General features: G+C 38.3%; 1 protein-coding gene across 5 annotated transcripts in view; it reads left to right on the top strand.

Annotated features, from left to right (window-relative positions):
* COL14A1 (collagen type XIV alpha 1 chain) overlaps nt 1-14,611 on the top strand; it is a 214,226-nt gene that overhangs the window by 100,547 nt on the left and 99,068 nt on the right. For all 5 annotated transcript variants that reach the window (XM_054512474.2, XM_045895977.3, XM_045895976.3 and 2 more), the window contains 3 exons: nt 815-964; nt 4,033-4,149; nt 11,885-12,031. In XM_054512474.2, the coding sequence (XP_054368449.1) occupies nt 815-964; nt 4,033-4,149; nt 11,885-12,031 (414 nt within the window). The remainder of the gene's footprint in view (nt 1-814; nt 965-4,032; nt 4,150-11,884; nt 12,032-14,611) is intronic.

Here is a 14,611-nt window from a genome sequence, read left to right as displayed (position 1 = left end):
TAAGATTTTCGTGCATGAGAAAATCACTACTGAGATAACATGCACATATAGAAATATATAAATATGTTGTTGGGAGGGGGTTCTGAAGTAAAGTAAGGAGTATTTTAGGAACTTGTTAGTAACTCAGAACTCTTAAAGTATGAGCACAGATGGGAAAACGCAGGAGGTAAATAAGTTTGTGTAGGAATGTTTTTAATGCTAAATCAAAGACTCCACTGGGCTGAAAAAGAGGTGAAAATGTAAAGACACCGAAGAAACCAACTGGTCAAGGGCCTTGGGATAATAGTGTCATCTGTCTGTTCTTAAAAATGCTCAGAGGAGGGGATAGGACTGGTAGTGGTAACATTTATGCTGGACCCCCATGTGGCAAGGTACAGCACAGTGTCCAACGTAAAATCTGCTCCTCCTGTCTCTTGCAGGCCTGCTGGGACAAGGCTGGGTGTCTGAGAAGGGACAATTGAGAATGACTTCTTTAGTTTGGCAAGTGCCCCAAAGCCTACAAAGCCTGTGGCGATGTAGTCAGCCTTACAATGTGGCAGATGGCAGATTGTGAGGTGGACCAGCTTCTCTGAATAAGCACTAGGGAAAGAACTGTATTTGAGGGAAAGGACTAGATCCCTAAAAAGAGCCCTAGCCTGGTAATCAGGTATGTCCGTCTCAGAGCCAGATGGGGCTAGGTTCAAAACCCAGCTCTGCTGTTTGTCTTCTACGTAATCCTGGGCAACTGAAACACAGTCAACCAGTACAATTCCCGTCAGGAGTGTTCCCATTTTTCCATATTCTGGTGTAACTGAAATCACTCTTTCTCCCTTAGTTGCTGGCCCGACCCTGGAAACTTTTGTGGGAGCTGACATTAACACCATTCTTATCACAAACCTCCTCAGCGGAATGGACTACAATGTGAAAATATTTGCCTCCCAGGCCTCAGGCTTCAGCGACGCTCTGACGGGCGTGGTGAAAACATGTAAGACTGATGTCCCGTTGCCTCAGCCCCTGCATGTGGTTTTGCTGCTTTGTTTTCACTGTAACTCAACTCCTGCTTCAACTTGGCGGTTGGCTTTTATTCTCCTCAGCATTGCCCTTTCTGGATGGTGTTTCATGGAAAGAAAAGTGCGCTCCTCACTCAGGGCTGTGTAGTTCAGCGTCCTGGTTGGCAGGCTGAACATCAGAACCTGGCATTCAAATATACTTGCCGGTGGCTGATAGGATTTCCTTCTGGAAAGTCTTTGTTGGCATTTTTCACATTAGGTGAAATTTTCCAACCAGCCTGTAGCCTGACATGGCCAATGCCAGTCAAAGTTGGGCCGGAGGGGGTTGGGGGTGGGGGAGGTTTGCCTTTTCTCAAAGTCTTTGCCCCTCCCCCCTTATGTGAACACACACACACACACACACACACACTTGCCACCCATAAAAGATACAAAAAGGACTTTCTTCTGTACCTTTTAAGGGTTTTCATGCTGTCTGCACACCATCTGGGACTTCTCATTGGCATATACCACTTCCAGACAGCCATGGTATAAGAATGTTTTCCAAACTCCAGCACGTATGTTCCATATTCCTCATGTTTGTTATCCTTCCACACCATCTGTTTAATATATTTCTTTAAATCGACTTACAATTTTTTTAACTTAAATACTTTTCAAAACCCACGTAATTATCCTAATACACATTAAAGATAATACATAAATAATGAAAATAAACATGGTGTGGCTGTATGCTAATTAAAATCATGCTGAGTGCTCTCAGCTGTGCGAGCCCCACACCTGAGAAGGATAGTCAAAAGTAGAAGTCTTAAATCTGCCACTTATTGGCTGTTATCTTGAGCAAATGACTTAACTTCTCTGAGCTCCAGTTTTCTCAACTCTAACATGAAGATGATAGGCTAATTGTGAGGCTTGCAGAAATAATGCGTAAAATGTCTGCCCTATGGCAAGCACCAGTGAATAACCATTATTATTATTGTAATAATTGTGCTTTATACCCTTAGCCCATAAGTCACTGTCATCCCTCATCAAATAATTTATCTGATGAATAGAATGTTGCAAGAATGGGGCATATATTAAACCAGACCCCAAGCCACCTATATTTGGCCACCTACATGTTAGATAGGGCCAGGCTTTTCACTAGAGGAGGCTTCCTGAATCTTTTTGTATGGATTATTTTAAGACCTTAAAGGCTGGATTACAAATCAATTTAATCTCAAAAGAAATAGGCTGTCTTCAACAGATCTAGGAAGATGTTGGCCTGTGGTTCTGATCTCGTACTTGGCTGGTGCCGTGATACCATTCTGGGCACCAGGGTAACCTCCAAGGGATTTTCCTGTTGTTCTATTATAGCAATCCCACTGTCCTGCCTTAGGAGCACCCTAGACTCTCCTGCACATTTTCCCTCCCCCTCTCTTCCCTTCACTGGCTTATCTTCATTTTCCTCTCTAGATCACTCTTTCTCTCAGGGCCACTTTTTCTGTCGCTGTGATTTTTTTATTGGCCTCTCTTCTCCATGCTCTGTCTTGTCTCTTTCTATCCTCTTTTCTCTGTTTCTCTTCTTCTTCTGTCCCATTCCTCTTCTCTCCTTCAATAAATACGTTGGGTATTCCAAATATATCTTAAAAGAGAGTATTGAATTGTTTTATATTCTGTCCTTAAAGTAAAAATTAGATGGGCTTTTTATTTGTTTTCTCTCTTTCTCCCAAGCAGAGTAAAAGCCCATACAATGCAAATAAATTAATTTAAGGAGTTTGTTAAATTTAGTGTGGTGACATAAATCATCAATGATTTCCTTTTTTTTTTTTTTTATGGAACAAGAGGGCTTATTTATTCGGCATTGGGAAAAGAGGTCTTCTCTCTAATTTAACAGAAAGGAACAATGTGAAGATGTAAATTTTGATTAGGCAAGATTATTTTTACCATCTTGAAAAATAATTTTAAACTATTTTTGTGATATAAGGTAGCGAAAACAGAGGGAAAAACAAGAGAAAATGATGTGGACAAAAGTCAGAGGTCATTAGAGAAAGTAAATATTAATTTTCTACTTTTTCTGCTTGAGTCTAAGTGATAAACACCAGATACTTACTCCTTTCTTGTATTGGAGAAACACTATTTTTATTGCTTCCCCCAGATAACCTTTCTGTGAATCATTTTTATATATCATTTTGTATATCATTGAGCTTTATCAGAGGCAGATTTTTCAGTTATTACCATTCTCAGGTACATCTATAGTTTGGGACTTAGTTCTGCGATGAATAGGAATCTGTGTATTTGTTTTTTATAATTTTTAATGTGTTAAATCTTTCATTTTTACATTTTCAAAAACATGTTCACCTCCTTCAATCACATCTTTGAAGGCCAGTCCTTATGAAACTGCTCTTGTTTGAGTAAGACTTCCCTTTTGTCAATTTTCTTGTCCCTTTTATTGAAGCCAAGGCCATCCTTCAGTGTTCGATAAGTGCATATTATATTTAATTTTTTTATAAAAGTATTATATATTAATTGTGGAATATTTAAGAAAACACAAATAAATAAAGAGGGAAGATTAAAAATCACTCAGAATTTCACCCTCCATTACATCTGGTCTTTTCCCTGTGAACAGATATTTCCTTTTTTGTTTACAAGTATCAAACAGACCATATCATCCATAATGTTTTGCAACTGCTCTTTCCAGTAATAAAATAGTTATCTTTTGTGCACTAATTTATTGAGTTGATGGATTTCCCACCACTGGCTATGGGAATTCTAATTCTTTTTTTTTTTTTTTAAAGATTTTATGTATTTATTTGAGACAGAGAGCATGAGAGGGAGGAGGGTCAGAGGGAGAAGCAGACTCCCTGCCGAGCAGGGAGCCCGATGCGGGACTCGATCCAGGGACTCCAGGATCATGACCTGAGCCAAAGGCAGTCGCTTAACCGACTGAGCCACCCAGGCGCCCTCTAATTCTTTGAATTGGAATTTTATTGTGTTAAAGTTCACTTCAGGCTTGGGGACATATATGGCATTGTCTGTAATGTGACGTAGGTATGTTTCTGTTTCATTCTAGTGTTCTTGGGTGTGACCAATCTTCAAGCAGACCAGATTCAAATGACCAGCTTGTGTGCTCGGTGGCAGGTGCATCGTCATGCCACTGCCTATAGGGTGGTTATAGAATCGCTCCAGGGTAAGTGCAAGCCTGATTTTGTCAGGCACTCATGTACTTGGTTCTGTGTAAATCTCTGTGGACAACATGTATGTAACATTAGACCAGAGCCCTCTTCTTGAGGAGGCGACGTTATATTATGGATCCTGCAGGATATGGAGTCAAAATGGCTAGTGAAGCCAATTCTTTAATCTCTCCAAATGATCATTTTCTCATCTGTTTAATGGGTATGACCATGCCGGTCTTGTGGCATTCTCTGAGGTTTAAACTGAGATAAATCCACGTGAGACATTTACAACAGTGCTTTGCACACAGGAAGCTCCAGAGAAATGTTAGCTGCTACTGGTAATAGGAGACAAACAACCAGGACTAACACACAGTAAAATCATATGGTGCTATTATTTTGGCATTTACTCCATGGGGATCTCAGTTTGCCTTTAATGTTTTTTCTTACTCTTTTTATTTTGGGGGATAGTTGGTGAACAACAAATTCATTCAGGAGATGGTTTAATATATCTCTGCCATCAGAGGCAGGTTTTTCAGTTATTACCATTCTCAGGTGCATCTACAGTTTGGGACTTAGTTTCAAAGTTGAAACACTAAAAATGTATGTTTATTTCAAGTAAAAGTTTCAAGAATAACAACAAAAGGCTGATTCCCAAAAAGTGAGTTTCTAGGGACTGTGAATCCTGTTTTCACATTATCAGCTTGGATAATATTCAGAAGATGAGATCAAATAATGAAAAATACTTTGATCTGATTTGTATTTTTTTTAAAGATTTTATTTATTTATTTGACAGAAAAAGACACAGCGAGAGAGGGAACACAAGCAGGGGGAGTGAGAGGGAGAAGCAGGCTTCCCGCTGAGCAAGGAGCCCAATGTGGGGCTCGATCCCTGGACCCTGGGATCATGACCTGAGCCGAAGGCAGACACTTAATGACTGAGCCACCCAGGCGCCCGATCTGATTTATATTATCAGTAGAAAAGATATGTCTTGTTATTTGGGGGAGACTCTAGGAGACACTGGAGAATCCCAAGTGATTCTTCTAATCTTTCAAATTCGGTAATAAAATTGGTAAAAAAAAAAAAATTTTCTTTCTGGACAAATGATGATGGTTTTCTCATTTTAAAAAGCAGGAGCTAATTTTGGGGGTCTGAATGGGACTGGGTTTAGTAGCCCATATCTTGGGTATAACTACATCCAAAGTGCAGAAATTTCACTTTTGGTCTAATCCAGAGAGTGGAAAGCACAGATTAATAGAGCGGTGAGGGCATTTGGAAATACGGGGAGAATGTGAGAATAGAACATAAGCAACACGAGAAGAGACTCCTGCCAACCCCAGCCAAGACAGTGTCTCAACAGACATGCTAAGCCACTAATTCCTTGATCCCCTGTGTGTGATCCTATAAGGATCCCTTTAGCCTGGCATGACTAAACATATGGGAGTGGCTTTATTCTGGAATAAACAGTGAGTAAGGAAAAGTCAGGACAAGCCATAAGGATTTCATGGTTGTATTTAATATGATTTATGGGATGTTTAAGCAAAAGCACATGAAAGCCATGCAATTGTTTGAGAAACGAGTATAAAATCTTGAGGAGTTATGTTTCATATATCTTTATAAAATGAGTTAAGTCACATTTTCATATAGAAAGGTTGACATTTAGTGGTATTTGTTAGGCTTTTAAAAAAATACTGAGGATAAAAATCACACTCCCAAACTATCCCACAATTTTTTTTAACCTTTTATATCATTTAAGAAGTTGAGATGAAGGGACATAGGCTCCTATGGATATTCATTGTCTTTCATAAAAATTATATAGACTGACAAAAAGATATATCAAAACTGGCTTTATTAATGGAATTAGTGAGCTCCATAGTCTTTTTTAAATTAAATATCTTTAGCATATTTGCAAACTAGCACTGGGATTTTTATCAGAAAATAGGGGATGGATGTGTCTGATAACATTGACCTGGTAGTCTAAAACCTCAAAAAGCTCTTTCTGAAGCCAAGCCCTTTGTTAGCAAAAAAAATATGAGTCTACATTTCCTTCTTATCTTCAAGAGAAGTTAACTTGTACTCCCTCAGTATTGTTTCCAGGATTCCAAATACCTCTTCAACTGAGCCTTGATAGCCTCAATTAAACAAGAATGAACAAAGTGTTGCTCAATTGATTTTTCATCAGCGTTTATAGCTGGGAGATTTATGAGCCCAATTAGCTTGCATCTCATTCATCCAGTTGTTTAACTGAATAATATTAATTAACAGACAGCAACAGTTTCTAATTCACAGCCTCAAAGAGGAGTGTTGGGGTGGGGAGGGAGCATGAGGATAGCAGTAGGGAGTATGTTTATTTTAATATATAGTTTAGATCAAGTCATAGTTTTCCTACTCTATAGAGTAGGGAAGAATTAGGTTGCGTTTCTTTTCTTTTTTTAGCACTTTGACCTCCTTCACTGATTTCTCCTACACACCCCCCACCCTAACTCCTGCCCCTGGCAACCAGGAATCTGTTCTCTGTATCTATGAGCTTGATTTCAGGTTGAGTTCCTTTATTTTACAAAGAAATGCAACCGTTACCCTGATTGGTGCCTTTGAAGGACTCTGGTCAGATGCAGATTCTTCCATAGGCAGATGGTTTCAAAGACCCCTTTGTTTTAACTTTGGAATATCTCCCATTGGCTACATATGCTGCCTGTGCAGAAATTTTAGTCCTTCCACCCAAGAGGCGATACTAGAGAGAAGTGGGATCTAATTCTTCCATGTGATAGAGAAAAGCTTTGTCCCAGAGTGACCTATTTTTTAATGCTTCTGACCAATTCCTACTGTTTGACAAGTAATTTTTTTCAGTTGTTTTTCTCTTTTTTTTTAAATTTTATTTTATTATGTTATGCTAATCACCATACATTACATCATTAGTTTTTGATATAGTATAGTCCCCATGGTCTGGTCGTGTGCATTTGTATTCTGAGATGAAGTCAGTGGAGAGGCCTCTGTTTTAACCATAATTGCTAGTCAACTTCTCTGGGCTTCAGTTTCTCTAAAATTACTTTTTTTTTTGAGGCTTTTATCTGAGGTTATACCTACAAATTTCCAAGGTTTTTGTGAATAAAGTAGTCAGGCTGTATCATTCAGGTTTGTTTGTAAATGCTAGAAATGCAGATAAAAGGAACTTAAGCAAAGGGTCAATTAATTGACTAATATACTGGGAAGTTTGGAAGTGTCTAGCACCAGGCACATCTGGATCTAAGTGTTCAAACAATGCCATCAAGACCAAGTCTTGCTCTCTTCTGCTCTGTGCTTACGCTCAGCCAGATTCTCTGAGTTGGCCCCAGTCAGATCCAGAATGACATCCTCCCAGCTAAGAGCTTAACCAGTCTGAGTGAAAAGAGAGCTTCTCTTTCTCAATAATTCCAACAAAAGTCCAGGAACTGAGTCATATTGGCTTGGCTTGGGTCACATGCCCCTAAATCTGTCATTGAGTTCAAGGGCATGAAATAAACTGGTCAAACTTGGTTGCCTCCCATCTCTGTATCTGGAGGAGAGGAGGGTTGTTATTCAGTTCTTCCCAAATCATAAAGACCAAGAGTAGGGAAGAACAGATTCAAAGAAAGAGGGAATAGATGCAAACCAGGCAAAAACAACAGATGTCCTCTACTCATATAAATATTATGACTTTTTTTATAGCCAAGAAGAAAAAAAAAAAGAAAGAAAGTTACCAGAAGGATGAGGTCCTCTCAGGAGAGACTGAAATAAATCTGTGTTTGAGTCACTCATCCCCTTGCCAAATTAAAATTGTAGGCTTTTGGTTAATGGTAGGACAGACCAAAGTCAGCGACTTTTGGTTGGTCTTGAGTGGCTCAGAACCCCATGAGAGCCTCCATTAGTTCTGTAGATGCTCTGGGATTCTGTCTCTCTCTCCAGCTATTTTTGAGTTGACTTAGCACCTAACGTTGGGTATAGCATTTCCCTTTAGGTTCACATATTTAGATTCTACATGGTCCCAAATACTTTATTCCCTTCCTAATCTCCATAACTTGGTGAATTTCTTTCTAGACTGCATAAGGAAGGTTTCAAAGGACGTTCAACTTGTCTTCTGTCTTTTGGTGTTGAAATGCCAGTTTTGCGGTATCATTGACAAACAGAATGGGCAGCATAGTGGAGAGCCTACCTTACCAGACACCATATCCAAAGCAAAAGATCATGTGAAACAAAACATATTTTCAAGATTAAACTTTTTGAAGCAGTGACATTATGATTGCTGGTCAGGGTATTTGAGAGACCTGGGGATTGGAAGCATTGATATCATAAAATGCCAGCAGAGTATTCTGGATCCTGGATATTCTTTGCTTGTGGATCTCAGTAAGTACTCATAGGACATTTTGGTGAGTCAAGCTGATGGCATCGTTATCAGCAGAATAATAACCCAGACGATATATTCAGCCTTGCTTCATGAGAATGAAGGCACAAAGACAGAATTTCTTCCCCTTTTCCAAAAAAATAAATTAACTCGCTGCTTTTGGCACAAGGGGTTGAGGAAATTAGTCATCATTTGATCAGTTTGAATGTTTTCCTTTAAGGCAAAGCCAGTAGACCTAAATCACACATGCCAAAAGCAACATGGATACATCCCCATTCATGTAACCCCTCTTTGCTATTATTGGGAATTAAAGCAATACTGTTTCCCAATAATTTTACAGTGCTTGTTCCAGTTTTCCAATGTTTTGAGATTTTTTTGTTGTTGTTTTAGCAGTAAAATCCATTTATATTCTATTGTCGAGGGTCTATAAAGTGTATGAGTATCCACGAGAAATAGAGATGACAGAAAAACACTTTCTAGAATTGATTCCTGGAGAGTTCCTGGAAGCTTTTATGGAGATGGATTAATATCCATGCCATAGGATGTTTGTTTTCCAGATGACTCACAAAAGCTTGCAAGAGGATCCAAAGTTGTGGGTAAAGGTTAGAAAGAAGCAGTTTGTGTGGGGTCTTGAGCCTGGGAACCACAGACTGAACTTGGACGTGAGCAAAGCAGAGTGCAGAGTTTATAAACATTTTCTTACTATCAAATTCCTGTCATAGCGAGATACAATTTCACAAACACCTGAACAACTCTTTTTTTATTTCATCATTTGATAATATATATGATAAGAAAATTTTTGAAGTAGACCTTAATTCATTCTGAACAAATATATTACTAAAGATTATATAAATTTCACTTTTGAAACTCCTTTATATTTTCAATCATAAAAATAAAAAAATAAATTTCAAATTCCATTTAACAAGTAGCTTTAATTTATTTATATTTTTAAAAACCTTATTTATATTTTTTAAAAAAGGATTTTGTCCAGACAAATTTTAAATGACATATGTCATGTTTGTTCTGATATATGTGTGTTGTAATTGATGTATGTTTTGTTCCAAAATATATTAAAATATAGATAGAAATTTAATAGGTATTATATATTCAAAATAGAAAAATTACTATTTGACATTTTTTATATTTTGTACTGTTCTGTTTTTAAGTTTTCTATATTTTGTTTATATTTAATAATCTGCAACTAACACTTTGAAGGAGTTCTTTTGAACCACTAAATAATATATGTAATGTATTCAATCAATGTAGTTTTTAACACAGGTTTTTAAATTCCTAGAAATAAAGCTAGATAAGGCATTAAGTAGACTGATACAGCTTATGGGTGAAATAAAGCTCAATCTAGAGCTTTTTAAATAATTGTTCTTTTCACAGTAGCAGTGATTTTTTCCTTTTAACCAATTATCCACACAGTAAAAAAAAAAAAAAAAAGAAAAGAAAAGAAACACTCTATGCCAATGAAGAAAATCAATTTGAAACCCTTCAGTAATTAAAGCTGCCAAAGGAGGCAGCTTTATCCAGTGGAGAAATAAAGCACTGAATCATAAGGGATCCTCTTCCGATCTCTGCCAGATATCACATTTGCTTAATTTCATATGCACTCCGCAGATCTCAAACTGCTTTATTTAGAAAAACCACACATGTAACTTCCACTGTTTTATGATATATTAGTGGAAATTAAAGCAGCATCCTCTGAAACTGTGATTTAGAGTTCTGAATTTAATTTCAGTTCTGCTACTTAGCATATGGACTTGATTAGGAGACTAACTTTTTTGGCCTTCAGTTTCTTATCTTTAGATTGGGGATAATTATACATATTATAAGGATCAAATGAGTCAATCCACATAAAATCTTTAGAATAGTGCCTGGCACATGACAAAAGCTCATTAAATATTGGTTATTATCATTCTTGTTGTTGTTTTATGAAATACAAAGCACAGAACCTGGCCCACAGTAAGCCCTCAGAAAATGATGAATATCATTAATCCAAGTACCCTAGACTCCAGACCCAAGAGCCAGCACTAACTTCTCCAGGAAGGCAAAGCCATCTTGCTCTGAATATGGGAATGAAGAAAGTAGCCAACAGTTAAACTGGGTCTACTAGGTTCTTTGTGCTTCTGCCATGGTGGAGACAAGAAAGAGAAGGTCCTTTGTGGAGATGGCTGTATATGGCTGTCTTTTTGGTAGAACCAAAAGAACTTTGGAACCAGGAGTTGGAAAACAGTTCTACAGAATGTAGAGCCCTAAGCCACAGAAGCACCATGTTTTACTTACTCAGTTATGATTTTGAAAGAAGGGAAAATGATTTTCAGAGTGGATCCAGCCTCCTCTGAACTTCCTAGGAGTCTTCATTGCCATTAAAAGAAATCATGAGTATCAGTTACAAATGAATGCTGAGAAGTAGGAAATTGGGCATTATGGGGACTTCCTGACTGTCTCAGCGCCACTCCAAACTCTTTTTTTTTTTTTAATTTATCCATTTGAGAGAGAGAGAATGAGAGAGAGAGCACGAGATGGGGAAGATCAGAGGGAGAAGCAGACTCCCCACTGAGCAGGGAGCCCAGTGCGGGACTCGATCCCTGGACTCCAGGATCATGACCTGAGCCCGAAGGCAGTTGCTTAGCCAACTGAGCCACCCAGGTGCCCCGCCACTCCAAACCCTTGCTTGCATTTGTGGCTGTTCTGAAAATAACCTGGACCTGTGGATGAAGCTTCTGAGACCCTGGAAGCACACCCCTTCATCCACAGGCATAAGGACTGCCTAGAATTCTATAATCCTAACTCAATACCTACATTTTTATTTTTATTTTTTTAAGTAAGCTCCACACCCAGTGTGGGGCTTGAACTCACCACCCTAGGAGTAAGAGTTGCATGTTCTGACTGAGCCAACCAGGCACCCCAGCATATCTATATTTTTAGGCCACTGGCAGGAAGGGCATCTTGTTGCATGGTAGAAAGTTGTATGGGGCCAAAAGGATGTGTCTTTTTGTCAATTTGTAATTGGTTGGCTGTGTTCTGGAGATTCATGTTGATAAAAGAATATTCTAATTTTTAAAAAGTAAATATGCTCACCTCCCCACCTGTCCAAAAGATCAATTATGACATGTACACACAATTATATATGCTAATAATTTTCCATTAAAGCATTGATCTCAGGAGTCTTTTATTCTCATTTTTGAACATAATGAAAATGTGATTTTCAATTATAAAAAAAAATCAGTGAATGTATTAACTCTTTAGAAAAAGGTACAGTACCTAAACAAGTATATTCAATCTGAAGTTATCTGATTAGGCCATGCATATTAAGCATTTTAGAAGCAAATCATCTACTGATAACTGTTTTTAAAAATTTCATGCATGTATGTTTTGTTTTATTATAGACACAAAAAAGCAAGAATCCACTGTGGGTGGAGGGACAACCAGGCATTGCTTCTATGGACTTCAGCCTGATTCAGAATATAAAATCAATGTTTACACAAAGCTTCAGGAGATCGAGGGACCCAGTGTGAGCATAATGGAAAAAACACGTAAGTCAAGTGTGTCCTCTCCGATCCCTGTCTCCATGGACAAATAGTATTTTATGCATCCTGTTTGGGTTCAAAAACTTTATTCCATTTAGAGAAATGTTCGCTATTGCTGCCCAGGAATACCTGTAATACAAGTTTTCTTCCTCTTCTCCAGTCCCATAATTCACTGCATGTGGCCCACTGATGTCATCTGTATGGGGTTTTTTCCATCCTCCATATGTTTCACAAAGGACTGTAAGGCCATATGATAGCAAAGTGCTTGAAACAATGACCTTTTTTTGTGATCTATATCCATAAGGAACGTTTGTGGTATGCAGAGTGTGAAATGAAGTTTAAGGCCCGGGTCCTGACATTCAAACAATGGCATGTTACCACAGCTATGAGGTGGGAATGGAGCCAAGATGTTCCAAATGGCTGACCCTCAAGTTATTGCCTACTTAAGAGGCTCTTGCACTTTTTCCAAGTTGGCTGCAGATCTGATGTGCTGAAGGGAAACGGAAAGTATAAAATTAAAACAAAGCACTTTTTACATGTTCTAAAGACCAAGGAGAGTGTCAACTTCTTGGAATGGCTTTTAATCAAGGATTTCTGATGTAAAGGCACAAACATGAAAATTGTAGCGAATTCTGGGGAAATTTGTGTACTTAACTCAGTATCTTGAACTTAGACTCAAAGTCCCTGAGGATTTTATATCTGAATAGGTGGTGGGCGATGGGTTTTCTTGGTAGCCCCTCTATCTTATATCTGACATTTGGAAAGTTCTGTCTATGTATAGGTCTTCCAGTTCATCTGGCACAGGCAGGAAGAAATCATCAGCAATGTGTGACCTTCAGAAACAGACAGTGAAAGTATAATAAATGGCATCATCCAATTTTTTTCTAATATGAAAATTTTATTTCTTAACACTAAAATATTCCACATTTTATATTGCATATATAGTTTTGAGGTATAGTCTATATATCATAAAATTTACCTATTTTAAATGTACAATTCAGTGATTTAAAGAGTTGTATAGTCATTACCACAATCCAATTTTAGAACATTTCCATCAACCCAAAGAGTTCTTTCATACTCATTCACACTCCTCTGTCCCTTCTTCAGTCCCAGGCTATTTGCTTTCTTTTCTTTCCTTTTCTTTTTTTTTAAGATTTTATTTATTTATTTGAAAGAGAGAGAGTGATTTTTTTTTAAGATTTTATTTACTTATTTTACAGAGAGAGACACAGCGAGAGAGGGAACACAAGCTGGGGAGTGGGAGAGGGAGAAGCAGGCTTCCCATGGAGCAGGGAGCCCGACGCGGGGCTTGATCCAAGGACCCTGGATCATGACCTGAGCTGAAGGCAGACGCTTAACGACTGAGCCACCCAGGCACCCCTGCTTTCTTTTCTTATACATTTACCTTTTCTGGACATTTCAAAGGTGCATCTGGCATCTTTCACTTACCGTATGTTTTTGAGCTTATTCATGTTGTAGGATGTATCAATAGTATGTTTCTTTTTATGGCTGATTAGAATTCTATTTTATAGTTAGAGGATCATATAATTTTGAAGTTACTAGGGACCTGGTGGTGCACAAGATTTTGAGTCAAACAGCCTTCTTTGGGACCCTTTCTAACATGGTGGCCTTGGGCAGTTCCACATCTCTGAGCTTCTTTTTGCTCAGCAGCAAAAATTAAACACTTGTTCTCTCAACCCCATGTGGTGGTGGTAAAGATCCAAGAGAACCTGCTGAGGAACTTTTCTACCCATATCTTACTGAACAGGTATTCTATATCACCATGGCTGTCTTCTTAGAAGTCACAAACTGATGGCCACGGGGTAGATATCACCGTGAAATAGGTTTTCTCTGAGCCATACATTTTTTTCCCAGGCTTTAAAGAATCTGTTGAAAGTTCAAAAGATTTGACAACCCAGGACACACATATCATGGTGCCAATCTGCTGAGACCAACTGCTATCTCTTTTATACAGTATATGTGCTCTCAAGTTTGTTCCTTGTTAATGTGTAGGCTAGTTCTTTGCTCATTTTCATTACTTGCTGACCTTTAAATCCCTGGTCTACTTCAACGTCCCCTAACCTTAACTCCACAAGTGTTAACTACCAACCCAGGGTTAATTTGGATAGCTCTGTTTGATGTGCTTCCCTTATGTTGGGGATATCTGTATTCTTATAGCTTCTACCCACTGGCTCTAGTTCACCTTTCTGAATCAATGCAGATCAAGATTGCTCCCTCTTCTATGGGACAGCCCCTCACATATTGAAGACAGGGACCATCTGTATGCCACATAGAGGATATAAACATATATCACCAGTTCACTGTGGTTCTTCCTACCCAAAAGAGTCTTTGGCCAGATGTTCTGCCCAAACATATTGATCTGTCTGCCATTGCTTCTCATTGATTTGGTTCTTAGGACTTAGAACTTAGGATATGCCTCAATTTCCCACAATAAAGAAGATGGACAATTATAAAGATGACCCACTACTTCCACAGATATTAAGATAAATACATCTGGCTTTAGAAGCATTTTATGGTGCTTTCAAGAAAGTTTTACAGTCCTAGTTTTGGTATTAAGATTTCTCA

This window comes from Mirounga angustirostris, unplaced genomic scaffold (assembly GCF_029215605.1).
Source record: "Mirounga angustirostris isolate CCGP_5_RB_7025 unplaced genomic scaffold, mMirAng1.0.hap1 SCAF_4, whole genome shotgun sequence".
NCBI lineage: Eukaryota > Metazoa > Chordata > Mammalia > Carnivora > Phocidae > Mirounga > Mirounga angustirostris.
The sequence above is the reverse complement of the archived record's forward strand: the minus strand, read 5'-3'. Positions and strand labels throughout refer to the sequence as shown.